Here is a 23216-nt window from a genome sequence, read left to right on the forward strand (position 1 = left end):
ACCACCCCAAGTACTAGGTGGGGCTCCCGTGAAGGGAGACCCCATGAGAGAGGGAGAACCAAGCCAGAAGGCCATGTCCACCCCCTCCCAAGATGTTCAGGCCCGAGGACCTACACCCTACTAATCAAACGTGAAATGTGTACAGACCCAACAACCAAAAAAAAGACAAAGTGACAAACACAACAAACAACATAAAGGTGGGGAAAAGGGAAGTGGTGAAAGTGCTAAATGCCATTGTGCAGTACAATGGCCGGTCTTCCAGCCTGGAATAAAAATTCCTCTGGTCCTAGACCAAAAGGCCCGGCCCAAAAGGCAGGTGTGAAAAAAGTATGATGGTGTAGTGACCTAGGTGCAATAACAGGGTAAGTAACCCTCACAGTGAGATTACGGCACCCCTGGACTGCCACTCCAGGGACACATACACCACGTGCATTCTTCGTGACCCGGGCTTCGGCCTGACCAGTGCAGCCCCCATCCCTACCAGGAGTACCCTTCTGGCTTTCTCGAGGGGAACCTATTGCCGGCCACCTAATGACGTATGGGCGCCCCAGGTTTGGTTTGCGCCGATACTAACCATCTAGGTACCATTACACCAGAGGATTTGCATAGCCACCACCCCAACCTCCACCATAGTCGGGGCAGTAACACAGCGCCTCCTCTTGGCAACTGATAAGAACAGATAATACACTGGATCTTAGCTAAAAGGCGAGAAGCGATAATTTCATTAATTGATAGGAAAGACACGGGGCACCTGCACAGCATCCTTGTTTGCCCTTCTCCATCAGCAATGGGGAGAAACACTGGAAAACTAGTGAGTACCAGTATACAAAGCGGCGTTTTCATTGGAAGAATCAATCACCTCTCACGTCGGGTGTCCAGGGTTCTGCTGTCTGCAAAACTACTAGTTTCGTTCTTTTAGAATGGGATACCTCAAGATTATGCAGACTTTTAAAGGGTGCCTTGACCGAAAAAAGGTTGAGAAACACTGTCTGATTTATACCACCCATCAGAAACTCAAACTAGACAAGAGTGTAAGCATCCATTTCCTTAAGCAAAACCATTGGTTGTTAAAAAAAAAAAAAAAAAAAAAAAAAAAAAACTTTCTTTTGTTGAAATCATGAACTTATACAGAAAAAAAAAGGAATAGGAAAAAGAAAATATTTCCTTTAAATTGGCTCAGTATAGGTTGGATAAAATGATCTACCATTTGCTGTCTGGATCACTGCAAGAAATGTCCTACAGGACTCCTCAGCTTGTGCACCACCAACGACATGTACAGTTTTTAATGGTGGCTTAATATAAAATAATACATATTGTTCCCTCTGTCTCCTCCTGGTGATATAGACCCTTTGCTCATTAAATGCATTGAGCATCCATCGTCTACGATTAATTTTAGGGCAGAAATAACTAATCGACAACTAATCGATAATGAAAATAGCTGTCAACTATTTTCATAATCGATTAATTGGCCAGCTGATTAGTTGGCCTGCATACAGAATGCATTATTTATTTACATATCAGGAAATACAGTGCAGCAAGCATACAGCTCAGTACACCATCAATACATGTCAGTAAGTGCCTGAGAACCTGTGAATGTGTGAGGAGCAATGCCTCATGGGACATGTAGTCCTGGGCAGGAAGTGAGTGGTTCTAAAAGGCAGAAGTTTTTTTTTTAGCTTGCTATAGGGGCACTCTATACTATACTTTGCAGCTTGCTATTGGGCCACTCTGAAGGCGGGAGGAGCCAGAAACGTCGGTGGGGGACCCCAGAAGAGGAGAATCAGGACTGTGTGCAAAACCATTACAGAGCAGGTTAGTATAACACGTTTGTGATTTAAAAAAAAAAAATCAGTTTAAAGAGACTCTGTGCAGGGAAGATCAGCATCTGAACACAGAGAAGGTGGAAGCTGATAGACTGGATGTAATATAAGGCATTACAATTACATTTAAAGTAAACTTTTACCAGTATCGTGCATTATATTTAAAATGATCATATCCATGGGGAAAAAAAGTCTCAGCTTTTAGTACTACTTTAACCATTTCAGCCCCGGAAGGATTTACCCCCTTAACCACTTGCCGACCGCCTCACGCATATATACGTGAGCAGAATGGCACGGGCAGGCAAAATCACGTACCCATACGTGATTGCCTTCCCGCGGGCAGGGGGTCCGATCGGACCCCCCCCGGTGCCAGTGGCGGTCGGCATTTGGCTAGGAGCGATGAGAGACGAGGGGGAGACCATCCGATCGTGGCCCCCCCCTCGCGATCGCTCCCAGCCAATGAGGAACATCCCCTGCCTGTGTATAGTACACACAGGCAGAGGATGTGATGTCATCTCTCCTCGGCTCGGCAGTTTCCATTCTAGCGCCGAGGAGAGACATGTAAGTGCACCAACACACACACACACAGTAGAACATGCCAGGCACACAAAACACCCCGATCCCCCCCCAATCACCCCTCCCCCCTCCCTGTAACACTGACACCAAGCAGTATTTTTTATTTTTTTTTCTGATTACTGCAGGGTGTCAGTTAGTGATAGTTACTGTGGTAGGACAGTGAGTATTAGCCCCCTTTAGGTCTAGGGTACCCCCCTAACCCCCCCTAATAAAGTTTTAACCCCTTGATCACCCCCTGTCACCAGTGTCACTAAGCGATCATTTTTCTGATCGCTGTATTAGTGTCGCTGGTGACGCTAGTTAGGAACGTAAATATTTAGGTTCGACGTCAGCATTTTATAGCGACAGGGACCCCCATATACTACCAAATAAATGTTTTAACCCCTTGATTGCCCCCTGGTTAACCCTTTCACCACTGATCACCGTATAACTGTTACGGGTGACGCTGGTTAGTTGGTTTATTTTTTATAGTGTCAGGGCACCCTCCGTTTATTACCGAATAAAGGTTTAGCCCCCTGATCGCCCGGCGGTGATATGCGTCGCCCCAGGCAGCGTCAGATTAGCGCCAGTACCGCTAACACCCACGCACGCAGCATACGCCTCCCTTAGTGGTATAGTATCTGAACGGATCAATATCTGATCCGATCAGATCTATACTAGCGTCCCCAGCAGTTTAGGGTTCCCAAAAACGCAGTGTTAGTGGGATCAGCCCAGACACCCGCTAGCACCTGCGTTTTGCCCCTCCGCCCGGCCCAGCCCAGCCCACCCAAGTGCAGTATCGATTGATCACTGTCACTTACAAAACGCTAAACGCATAACTGCAGCGTTCGCAGAGTCAGGCCTGATCCCTGCGATCGCTAACAGTTTTTTTGGTAGCGTTTTGGTGAACTGGCAAGCACCAGCCCCAGGCAGCGTCAGGTTAGCGCCAGTCGCGCTAACACCCACGCACGCACCGTACACCTTCCTTAGTGGTATAGTATCTGAACGCATCAATATCTGATCCGATCAGATCTATACTAGCGTCCCCAGCAGTTTAGGGTTCCCAAAAACGCAGTGTTAGCGGGATCAGCCCGGATACCTGCTAGCACCTGCGTTTTGCCCCTTCGCCCAGCCCAGCCCACCCAAGTGCAGTATCGATCGATCACTGTCACTTACAAAACACTAAACGCATAACTGCAGCGTTCGCAGAGTCAGGCCTGATCCCTGCGATCGCTAACAGTTTTTTTGGTAGCGTTTTGGTGAACTGGCAAGCACCAGCGGCCTAGTACACCCCGGTCGTAGTCATACCAGCACTGCAGTAACACTTGGTGACGTGGCGAGTCCCATAAGTGCAGTTCAAGCTGGTGAGGTGGCAAGCACAAGTAGTGTCCCGCTGCCACCAAAAAGACAAACACAGGCCCGTCGTGCCCATAATGCCCTTCCTGCTGCATTCGCCAATCCTAATTGGGAACCCACCACTTTTGCAGCGCCCGTACTTCCCCCATTCACATCCCCAACCAAATGCAGTCGGCTGCATGAGATTCATTTTCTTTATGTCCTCCCGAGTACCCCTACCCAACGAACCCCCCCAAAAAAGATGTTGTGTCTGCAGCAAGCGCGGATATAGGCGTGACACCCGCTATTATTGTCCCTCCTGTCCTGACAATCCTGGTCTTTGCATTGGTGAATGTTTTGAATGCTACCATTCACTAGTTGAGTATTAGCGTAGGGTACAGCATTGCACAGGCTAGGCACACTTTCACAGGGTCTCCCAAGATGCCATCACATTTTGAGAGACCCGAACCTGGAACCGGTTACAGTTATAAAAGTTAGTTACAAAAAAAAGTGTAAAAAAAAAAAAACAAAAAAAAAAAAACACGTACAAAAATATAAAATAAAAAAAAATAGTTGTCGTTTTATTGTTCTCTCTCTCTCTCTATTCTCTCTCTATTGTTCTGCTGTTTTTTACTGTATTCTATTCTGCAATGTTTTATTGTTATTATGTTTTATCACGTTTGTTTTTCAGGTCTGCAATTTTTTATACTTTACCGTTTACTGTGCTTTATTGTTAACCATTTTTTTGTCTTCAGGTACGCCTTTCACGACTTTGAGTGGTTATACCAGAATGATGCATGCAGGTTTAGGTATCATCTTGGTATCATTCTTTTCAGCCAGCGGTCGGCTTTCATGTAAAAGCAATCCTAGCGGCTAATTAGCCTCTAGACTGCTTTTACAAGCAGTGGGAGGGAATGCCCCCCCCCCCCCCACCGTCTTCCGTGTTTTTCTCTGGCTCTCCTGTCTCAACAGGGAACCTGAGAATGCAGCCGGTGATTCAGCCAGCTGACCATAGAGCTGATCAGAGACCAGAGTGGCTCCAAACATCTCTATGGCCTAAGAAACCGGAAGCTACGAGCATTTTATGACTTAGATTTTGCCGGATGTAAACAGCGCCATTGGGAAATTGGGAAAGCATTTTATCACACCGATCTTGGTGTGGTCAGATGCTTTGAGGGCAGAGGAGAAATCTAGGGTCTAATAGACCCCAATTTTTTCAAAAAAGAGTACCTGTCACCACCTATTGCTATGATAGGGGATATTTACATTCCATGAGATAACAATAAAAGTGATTTAAAAAAAAAAATATGAAAGGAACAGTTTAAAAATAAGATAAAAAAGCAAAAAAATAATAAAGAAAAAAAAAAAAAAAAAGCACCCCTGTCCCCCCTGCTCTCGCGCTAAGGCGAACGCAAGCGGCGGTCTGGCGTCAAATGTAAACAGCAATTGCACCATGCATGTGAGGTATCACCGCGAAAGTCAGATCGAGGGCAGTAATTTTAGCAGTAGACCTCCTCTGTAAATCTAAAGTGGTAACCTGTAAAGGCTTTTAAAGGCTTTTAAAAATGTATTTAGTTTGTCGCCACTGCACGTTTGTGCGCAATTTTAAAGCATGTCATGTTTGGTATCCATGTACTCGGCCTAAGATCATCTTTTTTATTTCATCAAACATTTGGGCAATATAGTGTGTTTTAGTGCATTCAAATTTAAAAAAGTGTGTTTTTTCCCCAAAAAATGCGTTTGAAAAATCGCTGCGCAAATACTGTGTGAAAAAAAAAAATGAAACACCCACCATTTTAATCTGTAGGGCATTTGCTTTAAAAAAATATATAATGTGTGGGGGTTCAAAGTAATTTTCTTGCAAAAAAAAATAATTTTTTCATGTAAACAATGAGTGTCAGAAAGGGCTTTGTCTTCAAGTGGTTAGAAGAGTGGGTGATGTGTGACATAAGCTTCTAAATGTTGTGCATAAAATGCCAGGACAGTTCAAAACCCCCCCAAATGACCCCATTTTGGAAAGTAGACACCCCAAGCTATTTGCTGAGAGGCATGTCGAGTCCATGGAATATTTTATATTGTGACACAAGTTGCGGGAAAGAGACCATTTTTTTTTTTTTTTTTTGCACAAAGTTGTCACTAAATGATATATTGCTCAAACATGCCATGGGAATATGTGAAATTACACCCCCAAAATACATTCTGCTGCTTCTCCTGAGTACGGGGATACCACATGTGTGAGACTTTTTGGGAGCCTAGCCGCGTACGGGACCCCGAAAACCAAGCACCGCCTTCAGGATTTCTAAGGGCGTAAATTTTTGATTTCACTCTTCACTGCCTATCACAGTTTCGGAGGCCATGGAATGCCCAGGTGGCAAAAAAACCCCCCAAATGACCCCATTTTGGAAAGTAGACATCCCAAGCTATTTGCTGAGAGGTATAGTGAGTATTTTGCAGACCTCACTTTTTGTCACAAAGTTTTGAAAATTGAAAAAAGAAAAAAAAAAAATTTTTTTCTTGTCTTTCTTTATTTTCAAAAACAAATGAGTGCTGCAAAATACTCACCATGCCTCTCAGCAAATAGCTTGGGGTGTCTACTTTCCAAAATGGGGTCATTTGGGGGGGGTTTGTGCCACCTGGGCATTCCATGGCCTCCGAAACTGTGATAGGCAGTGAAGAGTGAAATCAAAAATTCACGCCCTTAGAAATCCTGAAGGCGGTGATTGGTTTTTGGGGTCCCGTGCCCGGCTAGGCTCCCAAAAAGTCCCACACATGTGGTATCCCCATACTCAGGAGAAGCAGCAGAATGTATTTTGGGGTGTAATTCCACATATGCCCATGACCTGTGTGAGCAATATATCATTAAGTGACAACTTTGTGCAAAAAAAAAAAAAAAAAAAAAATTTGTCACTTTCCCGCAACTTGTGTCAAAATATAAAATATTCCATGGACTCGACATGCCTCAAAGCAAATAGCTTGGGGTGTCTACTTTCCAAAATGGGGTCATTTTGGGGGGTTTTGTGCCATCTTGGCATTTTATGGCATTCAAAACTGTGATAGGTAGTGAGGAGTAAAATCAAAAATGTACGCCCTTAGAAATCCTGAAGGCAGTGATTGGTTTTCGGGGCCCCGTACGCGGCTAGGCTCCCAAAAAGTCCCACACATGTGGTATCCCCATACTCAGGAGAAGCAGCTAAATGTATTTTGGGGTGCAATTCCACATATGCTCATGGCCTGTGTGAGCAATATATCATTTAGTGACAACTTTTTGTAATTTTTTTTTTTTTTTGGTCATTATTCAATCACTTGGGACAAAAAAAATTAATATTCAATGGGCTCAACATGCCTCTCAGCAATTTCCTTGGGGTGTCTACTTTCCAAAATGGGGTCATTTGTGGGGGTTTTGTACTGCCCTGCCATTTTAGCACCTCAAGAAACGACATAGGCAGTCATAAATTAAAAGCTGTGTAAATTCCAGAAAATGTACCCTTTGTAGGCGCTATAACTTTTGCGCAAACCAATAAATATACACTTGTTGACATTTTTTTTACCAAAGACATGTGGCCGAATAGATTTTGGCCTAAATGTATGACTAAAATTGAGTTTATTGGATTTTTTTTAGAACAAAAAGTAGAAAATATCAATTTTTTTCAAAATTTTCGGTCTTTTTCCGTGTATAGCGCAAAAAATAAAAACGGCAGAGGTGATCAAATACCATCAAAAGAAAGCTCTATTTGTGGGAAGAAAAGGACGCAAATTTCGTTTGGGTACAGCATTGCATGACCGAGCAATTAGCAGTTAAAGCGACGCAGTGCCAAATTGTAAAAAGTGCTCTGGTCAGGAAGGGGGTAAATCCTTCCGGGGCTGAAGTGGTTAATGACCAGGCCATTTTTTGCGATATGGCACTGCATCGCTTCAACTGACAATTGTGCAGTTGTGAGACGTTGTACCCAAACAAAATTGACGTCCTTTTTTTCCCACAAATAGAGCTTTCTTTTGGTGGTATTTGATCACCTGTGTATTTTATTTTTTGTGCTATAAACATAAAAAGACAATTTTGAGAAAACAATATATTTTTTTACTTTCTGCTAGAATACATATCCAGAAAAAAAAATATATAAAAAAACTAAATTTATTCATTAGTTTAGGCCAATATTTATTCTGCTACATGTTTTTGGTAAAAAAAAAAATAAAAAAAAAAATAGCAAAAAGCGTATATTGATTGGTTTGCGCAAAATTATAGCATCTAAAAAATGGGGGAAAGATTTATGGACTTTTTATTGTTTTTACTAGTAATGGTGGGGAATCAGCGATTTTTAGCGGGACTGTGACATTGCGGCGGACAAATCTGACACTAAGTGACACTTATTGGTGATCAGTGACACCAATACAGCGATCAGTGCTATAAAAATGCACTGTTCACTGTATAAAAGACACTGGCAGGGAAGGGGTTAACACTAGGGGTGATCAAAGAATTAAGTGTTCCCTAGGGAGGTGCTTTCTAACTGTCAGGGGGTCGGAATGACTGGGGGTAAAGAGAGTTCGCTATTCCTGATTACTAGGAACAGCTGATCTCTCTCCTCCCATCAGAACGGGGATCCGCCTTGTTTACATTGGCGGATCCCCATTCTGCCTCTCTTTACCGTGATCGCAGGTGGCCGGCAGACATCGAGTGAACCCGGACCCGTGGGAGCGTTCCCGCGGCACATGCTCTCAATACCATGTGCGCGGACAGACGTACAGGAACGTCGGTTTGCGCAGCCGAGCCACCTTGCTGCAGTTTATATGCAGAAGGCGGTCGGCAAGTGGTTAATATAAAAGATTTATATCTCCCTTCCACCTTTCATATAGCTTCATGTCTGGCTCCTAGTTATGATGTCCATATATCCTACATCTATGTGTATTTATTATTCTATATATGAGATAAGTAATATATATTATTACTTTGACTGTATCACAGTATAAATGAACCCCCATTATAGTAGCGATTATCTGCTCTTTTTGTACTATAAAAGGGCTCATTTTAGTTTTTTAACCCCATTATGACAGGTGATACAAAAAAAAGCCTGCTGCTGCTGCTAAACGTCTTAGGCCTGGGTCACACCCATGTGTTTTTTGGTGCTTTTTGCAGAAACGCACTACAGTTCATTTAACATGGTTTCCTATGGGACACATTCACATGTATGCTTTTTCAGGTGCTGCGTATTTGGAAAGGGCTTAAGGACTTTTTTCAAACGCGAAACAGTGATAAGGTTATCATCCGATTAATCGAAATAATAAATCGGCCAACTAATCGATTATGAAAATAATCGTTAGTTGCAACCCTAATTGATTCCTCTATAGTATATTTCCTTTCAATATTATTATTAATTTAATAGTGTTAATCACATATGTAGAATCATGGATTATACACATTGAGGTTAACTAAGTATTCACTGAATACCTTTAAAGTTTACATCAAGGAAAAGCCATCAGGCATTTTATGGTTTTTAAGGATTTTTTTTAAAGACATAATTTGGCCTGAAGAGCCTTAATGAAATCCTGGACATCTTTTCATGCTCCCAAAGTATCTATGGTGAAGAAGGAACTAAAACCTTTGATGTATATTGAAAAGTTGGAAACAATTACACAAGCATTCAACTCTACCAAACGTTTCGTCAATGGATGGCAATACTATGGAATATTCAATGTCAAACTCCGAAACATCCCAGCTGATGTCACCCTTGATCCTGAATGGTACACTAAAGCAAACTTGTCTGACTTTCTTGGCAGACTAAAAATTCTACCAAATTGCTTCTAGAGTCTTACAAGCCCTAAAGAACATGAGATAAATAAAACACGGGACTTTCCAACAGTGCAATCCACTGAAATACTAATGTAAAAGCTGCGACTTGAAGTGGTGCGTTTTGAAAAGTGGTTCATTACTTATTCCTGACTTCAGTGCGATTTGTCTCTCATAGACTGTAATGTAAATCGCATTGGAGTCTCACCTGTGTCCATATCAGCGAAACTTTGAGCCATTTTTCACTTTATTTTTAACCCTTTCCTACAGCCATTTTAAGAAAAATTGCCAGTAAAATTAAAAAATGAGAAAAAAAAAAAAAAAAAACTGCATGGGGCCCCCCTCCCCTTCCCCCCCAACCATACTACGCCCTTAGGTCCGGTATGGATCTTAAGGGCAACTCCACGACAGTTTTTAATTTTTTTTTAATGGCGTAGGGTCCCTAAAATCTATGCCAGACCCTTATCAGAGCATGCAGGCTGGCAGGCCAGGAAGGAAAGGGAAGGAGCTAGCATGCCAGGCCACATGCCTTCAACATGGGGGGGGGGTGCTTTGGGGAAGGGGGGACCCCATCCCCCCAAAGCACCTTGTCCTCATGTTGATGAGGAAGCTCCATTTGTAAATGTTGAACACAGATCCTAACGGGAGTGTTGATTGCCATTTTAAATAAGCTGCTAGCAGGCTTCAGCAGACTTACAACAAGCTTCAGCAAGTGCTATAACCTGGTAGCAGCTTATTTAAAGTGGCAATCAACACTCCCATTAGGATCTGTGTTCAACATTTACAAACTGGAGCTGAATGGTACTTTAAAAGCTTTGAAAAAGCTTTCTGAAAGCTCTGCAAACGTCAAATCTTGTTGTTCACACTGCTACTATACAAGGTGAAGTCCGTGTGAAACCGGCTTATGAGAGAGACAGTCAAGGAACCAGCATTTTGAGAAGAATGGCCTATCAGTATTAGGTACATGGATGATATACTGGCTGGAAGCATACATGCCTAGGAACTTAGATCACAAAGATCCTACTACTGTAGTCCATGAGATATATGAAACAGCAAAGTAGATAAGAGATCCAGAATTGACAAAAGGCTAAATTATTGGTTTGGATGGGCTGACTCTTTAAATACATTCCTAGACACTTTGAAGGTCAATGTCTGAGAACAGGATCCAACCCTTACAACTTATTAGGAGGACACTCTTACCCTTCCTCCAGGTCCAGATTCACATCCCAGCTCCTCGCACACTCGTGTAGCCAAACTCATGGCAGATATCCTGCGGGGCTGTGTGCACACAATGTTACATTTCCCAGAGGCCCATTTGTTCAGAAGCAGATCCTCCAGCAAGAATTGAGGTACCTGGGTGCTCTTACCACTCCCAGTCTCTCCAGCCACCACTACAACACGATGCCTATTAAGTGTCTCCAGGATAAAGTCTCTGCGTGCGAACACCGGCAGCTGCTCCCGCTCACTCAGCAGCCTTTTGTACTTTCCTGAATCACGACACCTACAGAAAAGGTTTCTTACTGCTTCTAAATTTTCCTTTTCCACTGGAATTGATGTTTTCTGCTCCAGTTCCTCATCCCCAGCCAAGTTTTCCCATGAATCTTCTGGGTCGTTTGAAACCTTACATTCCTTTTCAGGTTTGTTGAGCGGTTGTTGTAGCTTCAACTTATTCAGTAATTTGGTAATAAACTGGTCCCTGGGTTTGTTGGATTCTAATTTGTTCTTTTCCTCTTTGCTCTTCTCAGCATCACTCCACTCCAGCCAAACCTCTCGGTACGTTGGAGGCAGCAGCTGATGAACAGACTACAAACATAAAAGAAAAAACAGCTTAAATGACATTTAGGATATATATCACGGTGGCTCAGTCTTTAGTGGTGTTGTCATGTAGCTCTATGCTCCTAAATCTGACCAGAACTTACTCTTTATGGAGTTCTTATGTCCCATGTGTCTCTGAATGGCTTCATAAATTATATTCCTCTGGCACACTATACTAGAATCCACCATGTGGTTTAAAGGGTGCTGCAACAACTTCCCACCGCTCGCAGTGCATAACAAGGATAAGTTAAATCACCAGCACACCAATAAGCTTGTTTCAAAATGCAAATCTCTTTTTATTGCATGAGCACATAGAGATGCAACATTTTGGGACCACACAGTGACCCCTTTATCAGGCATGTTGTTGTGCTGGCAACTTAAAGTGTTTGTAAACGTCAGACATGAAATATGAACAAAGCATATCCCTCTATAGCGTGTACTTGTCTCAATTAAGAGCACCAAGTGTCATTTCTGTCTGCTGCTTCATTCCTCTGCTATCAGCATGAATCACTTCTGACAAGTTTTCCTGACACCAAGAGAAAAATGGTGACAGGGGAGTGACCTCCAGCAGACTGACAGCCTCAACTTCTTGTGTGCTTTGTGAATGGGGGAGGGGTCCCTTCCCTCCAATCAGCCCTCAGAGCTCTCCTCACTGAGCTCAGCAGAGTTTTATTTCAGCTCTTCGCCCCCTTTTTCTGAACTCTTCAGACAAGCTATAAATTCTGGACTTTAAATGGATGTAGAGAGGAGAAGACTGCAGATAAACAGATGCAACCTATGTAGGAGGACTTGTTTCATCTCTCTATCACCCGAGGCCAATCACTTCTACTTTCCACTTTTACCTATCCCTTGTACATCTTTATGGTTTTTCCTTCAAAGCCTAAAATACCTAATGGTGGGTTAAATGGGTGCCACCTAAATTGACCCTGCAACAGGAGGAAATTAATCAAAATTGATACAATTATACAATCAAAATGATTCAAGCATCAGTTCAATGCAAAAAGAGATCTCTGACTTGTCTATGAAACGGCTTCAGTTTTCTGGGATCTGAAGCTCCTACATCCTCCTTACATGATCTGAAATTTAGAAAATCTATTTGTAACGTCTTTAAAACCAAAGATTTCAGAATTGCCAAGTGTATGGCCAGCATTCCAACTCATAGAAATATGTTATGTTACAGCTAGCCAAACAAACCCAGAGTTTGCTTCGGCTTGATAAGCCAGTTCATCAAATTTCGCCACAAACTACGTAATGCAAATCGCTATGTGACCATATAAAAGTTCCAAGAGAAGTGTGGGGTCTTAAAAAAATGTAAAAAAAATGCTCACCTAGGTGGATGCAGCATTAATCCTATGGTGCATCTGTCTCCTGCTACCACTACACCAAGAACTGAGCTATTAAAGAACGCTAAATCGCTCAGTTCTCAGGGTTCAGAGAGTCGGCGACTCTTTGCTCTGCCCCTTCAGTGCTCACTGGAGTGCTGGGCTGTGGAGGGGCGGGATTGGTTCGCTCAGGCTCTCAGTGGTGCGCTTAGCACCTGAGACAGCTGCCAGTCCAGGTATCTGGATGGATCCTGACATTAAAGTTGGGATACCAGCAGAGCCTGGACTGGCTGAGTGACGTCAGCAGAACGAAGTGCACTCTTGTGATCCCCAGGAGATGTAGGGCCAAAAAAAAGCTTTGGCTATACTTGTCCTTTAAAGATCCAGACAGGTAGGATGCGCACAATACATAAATCCTAAATATATTTACATCTATGTTGTAATAAGTATGGCCTGATTTAGATTCTTTGAGCTATTGTGGACAAGTGCAACACTTTTTACTAATTTCTAACCTGTCTACAGTGCTGATATTCAGTACCTTACAAAGAACACTAAAGAATTCACAATAGTCAACAAGCAAATGCAAACACACACCGGTGTCCTCAATGGTAATTGAGCTAAAGGCAAAAGTGCTAAACACAGTTACTGTATTATATAAATGATCCTATAACAACATTTAATGATGCTTTTGATTATCAGAGGAACTGCTGGGTTGACATTCACAGGGAGGAATATGGAAAGGTGTATGCAGGCACCACATTACCAGAATCTATTGGAATTACTTAATGCTTCCAAATAAGGATGAGCTCCGGCGTGTTCGCACACTCCACGTGCAGAGCCCGCCAGGAAGCCGGCACTGCGCTGCACCAATCACAGGCAGTGAGACATTGTCCTGGTGCGCGGCTGGAGATCGGGAAATGTCTCACTGCCTTTGATTAGCGCAGCACCGACTCCCTGGCAGGCTCTGCACATGGAGTGTGCGAACACGCCGGAGCTCATCCTTACTTCCCAAGTCTTTAGGTTTTATTTGCCCGGGGTGCAGGAAGTATGCAATGAACAGATATACAACCCCAATTCCAAAAAAGTTGGGATGCTGTGTAAAATCGACATAAAATACAGAATTCAATGATTTCCTAAATCACATAAACCCATATTTTACAATAGAAAACATACCAAAATAGGGCAATAAAAAGCTGGCAAAGTACAATCCAGATTCCAAAAAAGGTTGGGCCATGTTTACAACAGTGTAGCATCCCCTCCTCTTTTTTTAACAACACTCCGGAAACGTCTGGGAACTGGAGGAGACCAGCTGCTTGAGTGTTGGGAGCGGAATGTTGTCCCATTCTTACCTGAGCAAATGCTGCACTAAAACCTTGATATATGTTTCAGCATTGATGGTGCCTTTCCAGATGTGGAAGCTTCTCATTTCATATGCACTAATGCACCCTCATACCATCAGAGATGCAGGCTTTTGAACTGAGCCCTGACAGCAAACTGGAAGTTCCCTCTCCTTTTTATTCTGGAGGACCCGGCACCCATGGTTGCCAAACAGAATTTCAAATTTTGATTAGTCTGACCATAGAACAGTTTTTCACTTTGCAACAGACCATTTAATATGAGCTTTGGCCCAGAGAAGACGGCGGCAGTATGGCTTCTTCTTTGTTTGATAGAGCTTTACCTTGCGTTTTTGGATGGCACAGCAAACTGTTCACAGACAGTGATTTTTGGAAGTATTCCTGAGCCCATGCAGTGATGTCCATCACAGAATCATGCCTGTTTTGAATGCACTGCCATCTGAGGGCCTGAAGATCATGGGCATCCAATATTACGTTCTGTCCTGTACCCTGCACACAGAATTCTCCCCAGATTTTCTGAAACTTTTGATGATATTACGTACTGCGGATGAAGATATATTTAAAGTCTTTGTAACATTGTTCTTAAATTGACATTTTTTAGATGCAGCTTTTCAAAGATTGGTGAACCTCTGCCCATCTTTACTGCTGAGACACTCTGACTCACCAAGATGCCCTTTTATAACCAATCATGTTACTCACCTGTTGCCAATGAACCTAATTAGTTGCAAAATGTTCTTCCAGCTCTTCCTTGTCAGTACCACTTACTTTTGCAGCTTTTTGTTGCCCTGTCCCAACTTTTTTGAGACGTGTTCCTGCCATTAATTTCAAAATTACATTACTTTTTGCTTAAAATGGCACATTTAATCTGTTTTGTATTGCAAATAAAATATGGGTTGATGAGATTTGCAAATCACTGCATTAAATTTTTATGTAGATTTTACACAGCGTCCCCAACTCTGGAATTGGGGTTAGAGAAAGCTTAAAATGACTGTAAGGGTAAAAAAAAACAAAAAACAAACACAAGCATATTTATACTTACATGCTCTGTGCAACAGAATTGAACAGAGGGGCCGCGGACCTTCTCTTTTTGGGTCCCCCGCCGGCACTCCTGGCCCCTCCTCTCTGTCCAGTGCCCCCATGGGAAGCCGTTTCCCATGGGGGCACTCGTGCGTGCTCGCTCACGAGCCCCGCTGCTGCGTCCATTGACAGACAGCGGGACGTGGCTCCTCCCCTGGCTCCTTCATCACTGGCTTTGATTGATAGCACTGGGAGCCAATGGCTTCCGGTGCCCCAGCAAAGCAAGACCCTGAAATGAGGGGAGAAAAGAGCTGTAGACGCGCACAGCACTGGATCAAATGAGGGCTCAGGTAAATAAAAAGGGGGGGGTGTGGGGGGATACTAATGCCTAATACAAGGAATGCATAAAAGTAAAATGTTTAGGCTTTAGAACCACTTTAAGTGAGATTGAACACTGACCTGGTTTCATTTACTTAAGTTAGTAATGTTAGTTCAAATAGTTGTACAATACTTAGCACAATACACAGAGTATACTGTATGTAATACTTTCAGTGTAACACAAATTCTCACCTGGCCTTTGGTGAGCTCATACAGAGCTAAAGTAGCTGCAAGATGCTGGGCCTGCATACTGTCTTCTGTTACGATTGTAGGGCACACAGACATGATGTTGTCAATCGATTTCACAATTTTCACCCTGAAGTGACAGATCTGGTTACTGTCTCTAGATCAATTCCACGAGTGGCGATTTAATTGCATAATGCACAAATTAGCATAGCCACTTAATCATGAAAATAAGTACAAAAGCGGTCACCTGTAACAACTAATCATGTGTTAACTTTTATATTATAGGAAAATAAGCATTCTGATTGGTCACTATGGGCAACGGTCAACTTTTGTGTTCTTTTTGTTTTATCTGGCTTTATGAATCAGCCCTGAAGACACCTACCTGCTCCTCCAGTACCTTCCCGCATGCACCTTTTCAAAAGTAGGATTTGGGCTTTTAGGGTAATGTTTTCTGCACCAATCAATCAGAAACTGCTTCGGTGATTTACCCGTCCAGCTGCGAGATGTGTAATCAAAGTTTCTCACATCAAGTGGAGGTTTCTTTTTTGCTAAAATACAGCAGTGATAGATAAATGAAAAAAAAATGATATGAAAGTGCATTTCTCAATATAAACATTAGACTTTATCTGCCTAAAATGAAGAATTGCTGCCCAGAGCAAGCAAAAATTCTATTCTTTCGAACATAATTAAAACAAATGTGTACTTTGCTTATTTAGGTAAAGTAACGGGTTCACTTGAAAGCAGGAAAAATGAGCACATACACTTCATGTACCCTCCTGCCACTCACGCATGCTGGAGACCCCTGCAAAACTACTGTGCAAGTTCTGAGCAAACACTATGTCAGAGCTTACAGAGAACAATGGACCCTCCCCCAATCCCTCATTATAGCATTTGGAACCAGACAATTGATTGCCCAGGCACCAACCACTGCATTGTGGGTAGGTGGGGGAAAGATTCCTATATGTGAGTGGAAAGTAGGTCTGTGTTCCTAAAAGTGGTTGTAAAGGTAAAATGTTTTTTACCTTACTGCATTCCCTGCATTAGGATAAAAAAACTTTTACTAGTAGCTCCCCCCCTAAACACTCAATCTCGATCCAGCTCTGTGCTTGTCTGCATCAGCTCTTTTCTCCTCTCCCCACTCTCACAGGCTTGGCTAAGAACAGCGGGAGGGAGCTTCTGTCAGTCAACACCTGTGAGCAGGGAATGAGCCAAGCTGTGTGTCTGAATATACGCAAATAGCCTGGCTCGGGATTGAGAACGCATGAGTGCCCCCATAGAAAGCTGCTTCCTATGGCAGCAGTCGGCGAGGGGGAGGAGCCAGGAGCGCCGACAGGGGACCTGAGAAGAGGAGGATTGGGGCTACTCGGTGCAAAAACAAGGCACACAGCAGGGAATTATGACATGTTTATTATTTTAATGACAAAAATTTAAAGGGTTACAATCACTTTAACTTCCTTTCTCTAAGGAGAGTCTGCCCTGATTGGTCTTGGTTCAGGGAAAGGAGAAACAAATTTCGGCACCTTTCACACGGGCAGACCTGTCAGTTTCTTAGGTGGATCTGAACGGACGCTCCATGCAGGTCTATGGAGCGATGGATTTCAGCTGTGACGTGTCCACTGACATCCAATCTGCTGAATCCAAACGGATGGAAACCCTATTTTCCATCCGTCTGGTGGATCGGATCAGAGGAAAACGGATAGGCGGTCCACTTTCATCCGATCCCCCATAGAGGAGAGCGGAGATCTGACAGGTTCGTCCCTGCACAGTAAGTGGAGACGGACCTGTCATCCGCCGGCTCAGCGGGGATCAACGGAGCGATCCCCACTGAGCAGACGGAGTCTGTACAAGGACAGCCCCGTGTGAAAGGGGCCTTACTTCTAAAGGCAACACAGACTGCCTATGATTCCTACTTATCCCCCAGACACTTTGCCATATGTGGCTCCCTTGTAATATTACATTGTCTTTTTAGAGTTTACAATAAATGAGCCTCTAGCAGAACTCTGGAGCTTACTGTCTCCATACTTTTAAAATATAGATAATTAATATCAAAGGGGAACTCAAGTGTTAAAGAGTATTTGCAGATTGTTTGAATTATTTCTATCTGCATATGTAATTGTCACCAGCATAACTGAAATGACTAAAAACTTGTAAATGTTTTCCAAACAATATTTCCACTTACAGTTTGGAACTGCACATAGAGATCCGAGAAGGCATATTGTATATGTGCTCATTACATATGCAAGCTGAGCAAGCTTCTGTTTAGTAGTGCAGCACAATAACTATGCTCTACTGCTCCTACCAGCTAAGAACCGGTCTAGCAATAAACACCAGAAATTGTAGGTGAGCAGAAATCTCACCAGCAACAGAAAGTTAGAAATGTAGCTCCCCAGCATCTACCATACTAACATATGAATTTTGGGTGGACTGATCATCAATGTCCCATTGTAAGTCTTCCTCACCTTTCTCTTCTGTTGCCTCTTTAGGACTTTCAAACAAATTCAAGTTTAAAGCCTCATCTTCAAGAGGAGGAGGAGGAGGAGGAGCTGAAGGTTTTGCACTTTTACTGTTCTCTTTTTCACTTTCTACTTCTGGAAGTTTCACTTCAGGATTAAACATGGGGTGCTGCTCCAAGTTCTTCATCTCTGTGCAACAGACAAAGGAAAGAATGAAATATTAAGACATGTACAGTAGGTTGGTCGAAAATTCGATAGATACGCAAATTGATCCTGTACCCATAGGCACAATGTTTGGTGGGAGGAATCACATAGCCCGGAAGGGGACAAGAAACCTGACACATCCGAAATGTCAGATAACAGCAGTGCTAATATCTCCGCAAGAGAATATAGAATGGGTGTGCCACCCACTGGAGAGGTAAGTATTTATCCTCTTCTATAACAGGTTGCATATGTTGGTGACAGGGTTGCTATAACAGAGCAGCACAACGCATTGGTGTTAGTTTGTCCATGGCACCTCTGCCTGTAAGGTATACAACCATGTGTCTAGAAACCACATTTCTACTGGTTAGCCAGCTCTGCCTGGGTGGGAGACAACCATGTGACCAGAAACGACTTCCGTACTGGTCAGCCATCTCTGCTATTAATAAAAATTAAATGAATTAAATAAAAAGAATGAATTTTTCCAACCTTGCAGATATGTTCGGATTTTTTCCTGTGCCTCCCTCTGTCCTGCCTTGTCTTTGTCCTGCTTTGTGCTTGCAGCCTGTGCTTTGGCATCAAACAGCTTGGCAGTTAGTTCCAGATATCTTTCATTCTGCATGAAGAGAAATGTATAATTTCCAGGTAGCTGCACAATTTCTCTGTAGATCCATATCTGCATGCTCAAAATGGTCTGGAATTCCCTGTGTTGTGAAAGATGCATTAGTGAAGCCTATTACGCTTACCGGGTCAAACTCTTCTACCTCCGAATCTTTATCAGGATCCGCCTCTCTCTCCTCATCGTCACTTCCTTGCTCAGCATATCTTAGGATCCATTCTTTCATGCTCACATCTTTTTTACTACTAGCCTAAATCAAAAGACAAATCCCAAATTCACTATGCAATTACTTTATACAGACATAATTATTAGTAATAAAAAAAAAAATGGACAGAAAAAGGGAATAGACAACAAAGCTATCCAGTACTGAGTCATGTGGTTACGGAAAGGAAACATTTTTATATCCATTAGAGAGTGGTTGGAATGAAATAATCTTTTTTTCTTTCTAAAAGATACAGCTTGTATGGGGGGCACCTGAACCGAGCCTCTGCTCTGTGTGTCCATTCAGACACGGAGCCACAGATCAGCCCCGCCCCTCTCTCTCCTCACTGACTCAATGACTTTGATTGACAGCAGTGAGAGCCAATGGCACCCTCGGTTGTCTTAGCCAATGAAGGAGAGTGCCGGTCAGCCGAGGTTCTCGTTCTGCATCGCTGGATCGAGATGGTGCTCACATAAGTATTAGGGGGCTGAGGGGGGCTGCTGCGCACAGAAGGTTTTTCATCTTAATGCATTAAGATAATAAACCTTCTGCTTTTAGAACCACTTTAAGTGGAACAAGTCTTGAAACAAATTGACATCTACTTTTCTCCCCATATACATTATTACTATTTAGTGGAGAGTTTTTATTACTCAGGGCGGTGTATGTACTGTGTGTATTTATTACAGCAAAAAAAATCATGCCTGAAGGCAACATGCCACATATATTGTAAAACCATCACTTAGAGGTCCAAAACATATGGCTGAATGCTATCTAACAAAAGGAGAATGTTGTCTTTATTTTACACATTATATATATATATATACATATATTGCTATCGATATAATACATTACAAGGATTAGTGCATCGAGTCTTCTGAGAAGGTCAACGCGTTTCGTGGATCATCCATTTCATCAGGACTAACAGAATTAAGTACAATGAGTAAATCAAGGAATTAAAAACACATCTATAACAGAGAAAGAAAAAATCATAAATCACATCAAACAGTACAACATATTGTTAAATTGTTGGTACAGGTCAGATTATCACATTTTATCCAAAAATAACCATACACAGTTCTTTCCATTCCTCATGAAAAAATAATTTATGTCTTGAGTATTACATATTAATCCATCCTTTGGGAAGGAGAAAAATACTTACCCAAGTGGATGTAGTATACAGTAATATGCTTGGTGTTTATGGAAGGAAAAGGTCAATGATCTCAAAAGATACTCTGAGTATTTCCGGTTTACGGACTTTCGATGGTGTACTTCCGGTTTGAACGCCATTTTGGTACACTCGCGATACTTGCGGTTGTACAATGTACACTCAAGGTAGCACCACTCTAACTGTGAAAACCTCCAAATATGAGCGTTGGTTGCTGGTACCTTCTCTTCAGGTGCCAGGTTCATATGACCTCCCACTCGTCACAAACTCGGAATATGGATATATGGAAAGAACCCGGACTCTGGAATCTATCCAAATCCTTTATTCGATAATCACCAGTACAGAGTAACTGCTAACATGTTTCGGCGAAGAGCCTTGTTTAAGGCAGTGAACAAGGCTCTTCGCCTAAACATGTTAGCAGTTACTCTGTACTTGGTGATTATCAAATAAAGAATTTGGATGAATTCCAGAGTGCGGATTCTTTCCGTATATCCATACTCGCGGTTGTACATAACAGCGTGGACACCGTGCTGGCTTGTTCCTGGCAGCCATTGCCCACATGACAGACCACCAGGTCTGTCACACCTATGGGGTTTGGTATAGAGTAGGCTCTCTGGGTATGACACAGGCGATCATGGGACCAATTTTATTGGCCCCACCCACGGCACACCTGGCAGCCCCTTCGGAGGACCCATCATCAGGTATTTAAGGGACCCCACCCCCATTCAGGATTGTAATTGCTACCCTGGAAGGAGGGGTGACTTTGGTTGTAGCATTTGCTCCCCATTCTAACTGCTTGTTTGCTGTTGCTTCTCAGATTATGTATGGCTTATCCCTATGTGGGGATGACTTCCTTCATTTGATTGTGGCTTGTATCTACCTGCTTGAACCAGTGGGGTCCTATTTAGGACTTTGAATTACTGCTGACTTATGTGTCATTTGTTCATCTCTTACATCTAAGGGTAAGCATAGCTGTCACTCTCTCTGAGGTGGATATTGTGCTACTAATTGAGTATTTTACTTTTAGAAGTGGCTTAAGGGGATTTTTATGTAAACTCTTTGTTAATGTAGTGTGATGAGCCCCACAACCGTAGAACATGCACTGTAACTCATTTGGATTCCACCCTTGATCCAAGACCATATTATATTTACATCAACTTAGATTTTGGGTAAGCATTCCCCTTCTTTTATATACAAGCTTAGAGAAGTGGGGGGCAATTAGTATATCTACAACTGGTTTATACAAATGCAGTGATAAACCCTCTAGTAGTTGATACTCTCTTTTTGGTTGTTATAGTTCACTTGGTTTTGGTGTTTAAACCTAAGGGTTATCCTCCCATGGGCCAGCAGGCTATCTTTTGAGATCATTGACCTTTCCCTTCGATAAACACCGAGCATATTCTACTACATACGTTTTGGGTATTTTTCTCCTTCCCAGAGGATAGATTAATATCTAATATTCAAGACATAAATGATTTTTTCATGAGGAATGGAAAGAACTGTGTATGGTTATTTTTGGATAAAATGTGATAATCTGACTTGTACCAACAGTTTAACAATATGTTGTGCTGTTTCATGTGATTTATGATTTTTTCTTTCTCCGTTATAGATTTGTTTTTAATGTCTTGATTTACTCATTTTAATGTGCTTATTTCTGTTGGTCCTGATGAAGCGGATGATCCGCGAAACGCGTTGACCTTCTCAGAAGACTCAATGCACTTATCCTTGTAATGTATTATATATATATATATATATATATATATATATATATATATATATATATATATATATATATATATATATATATATAGTGTAAAATAAAGACAAAATTATTTTAGATATATAGATATTATTAGTAAAAAAAAAAATGAGGTAAATGTGCACACGGGGGTATAATTAAAGTCCCATTACCCATTTCTCTTTTTGCTACTATATTATTGGGATGATACCCCTGTGCTCACATATTTCAAACTAATTACACTCCCTCCCACACATACAAACTCGTGGCACATGAATGCTACCTAAGCTACCCATTCCATGTAAGGGCCTGACAGCTTTTGTTCATGTCAGAGCTGCTCCTCTCCCTACACGTCAATGGGAATTCAAAAGCAGCTTAAAGCAGGTGGCTGGAGCTTAGAAGGAGGTCAAATGCCATTTGCAGGTCAAATGTACCTGTCAATGATCATTGAATGATCTCAGAAGCGTTTCAACCTGATGTCAAATGCATGCTGAACGCATATGAAAGGACACTGAATTCACCAGCCACACTAGTCTAAAGTCCATTAACACAGACCCTACCTCAGCAGTGTCCCTATTAACTTGTGTGCCAAAATTAACACTAGAGTACATAGAGGTGATCGAGCAAGGAAAGAGACAAGTATACAGACATAAACTGAGTATTATGACTGGTTGCAGGCCTAAGCCTATAGCATAAACACTAACCTTTACAGCAGGGGCTTCCTCTGACTTGCCAGAGTTGGGAATGTTGGCTGGCTTGTGAGGAGGAGGACAAAACTTTGCTCTAACCTTTTGCTCTTCCTCTACAAACTGCTGACTGAAGCCCTCTGGCAGAGCACCTGTGGAGGGAAGGTCATGATTACCACTTTTCATAGCATGGACTATGATAGTATGATCCCATGGCTGAAAGTCTATGTTTACATTATACTTACCGTCTGGCAAGTTCAGGCAGAGCCAGTCTAAAGCTGAATGCAAGTCTCCACCATACAGGATTGTGTTTGTCATGGCTTCTTCTATGTGTTCTGCTTTAAAATTAAACTCCTGTAAAGCTGTATAGAGATCCTGTAGAGAAGTAGAATACAACACATAAAGATCAACAATGGTCAGAATATAAACTACAGTAAAGAGTTGACTATTATTTTCACTTGATCAATCTCTACTGAGTTCCACAAGCTTCTCTGGGACTATTAACATTTCTATGGTACTTATACCACAGCAGATTTACAAAAATACAGTGCCTTGAAAAAGTATTTATACCCCTTGAGATGTATTTTATT

At 42.3% G+C, this 23216-nt stretch overlaps 1 protein-coding gene across 1 annotated transcript in view; it reads right to left on the minus strand.

Moving 5' to 3' along the window:
* DHX29 (DExH-box helicase 29) overlaps positions 1-23216 on the minus strand; it is a 100617-nt gene that overhangs the window by 46956 nt on the left and 30445 nt on the right. Inside the window, exons 5-12 of the mRNA XM_073622774.1 lie at positions 22872-23001; positions 22645-22778; positions 18963-19085; positions 18706-18832; positions 18022-18204; positions 15945-16110; positions 15569-15692; positions 10690-11292 (exon numbers count right to left, since the gene is read on the minus strand). Of these exons, the coding sequence (XP_073478875.1) occupies positions 10690-11292; positions 15569-15692; positions 15945-16110; positions 18022-18204; positions 18706-18832; positions 18963-19085; positions 22645-22778; positions 22872-23001 (1590 nt within the window). The remainder of the gene's footprint in view (positions 1-10689; positions 11293-15568; positions 15693-15944; positions 16111-18021; positions 18205-18705; positions 18833-18962; positions 19086-22644; positions 22779-22871; positions 23002-23216) is intronic.

The sequence above is a fragment of the Aquarana catesbeiana genome, linkage group LG01, assembly GCF_042186555.1.
Source record: "Aquarana catesbeiana isolate 2022-GZ linkage group LG01, ASM4218655v1, whole genome shotgun sequence".
In the NCBI taxonomy this organism is placed as follows: Eukaryota; Metazoa; Chordata; class Amphibia; order Anura; family Ranidae; genus Aquarana; species Aquarana catesbeiana.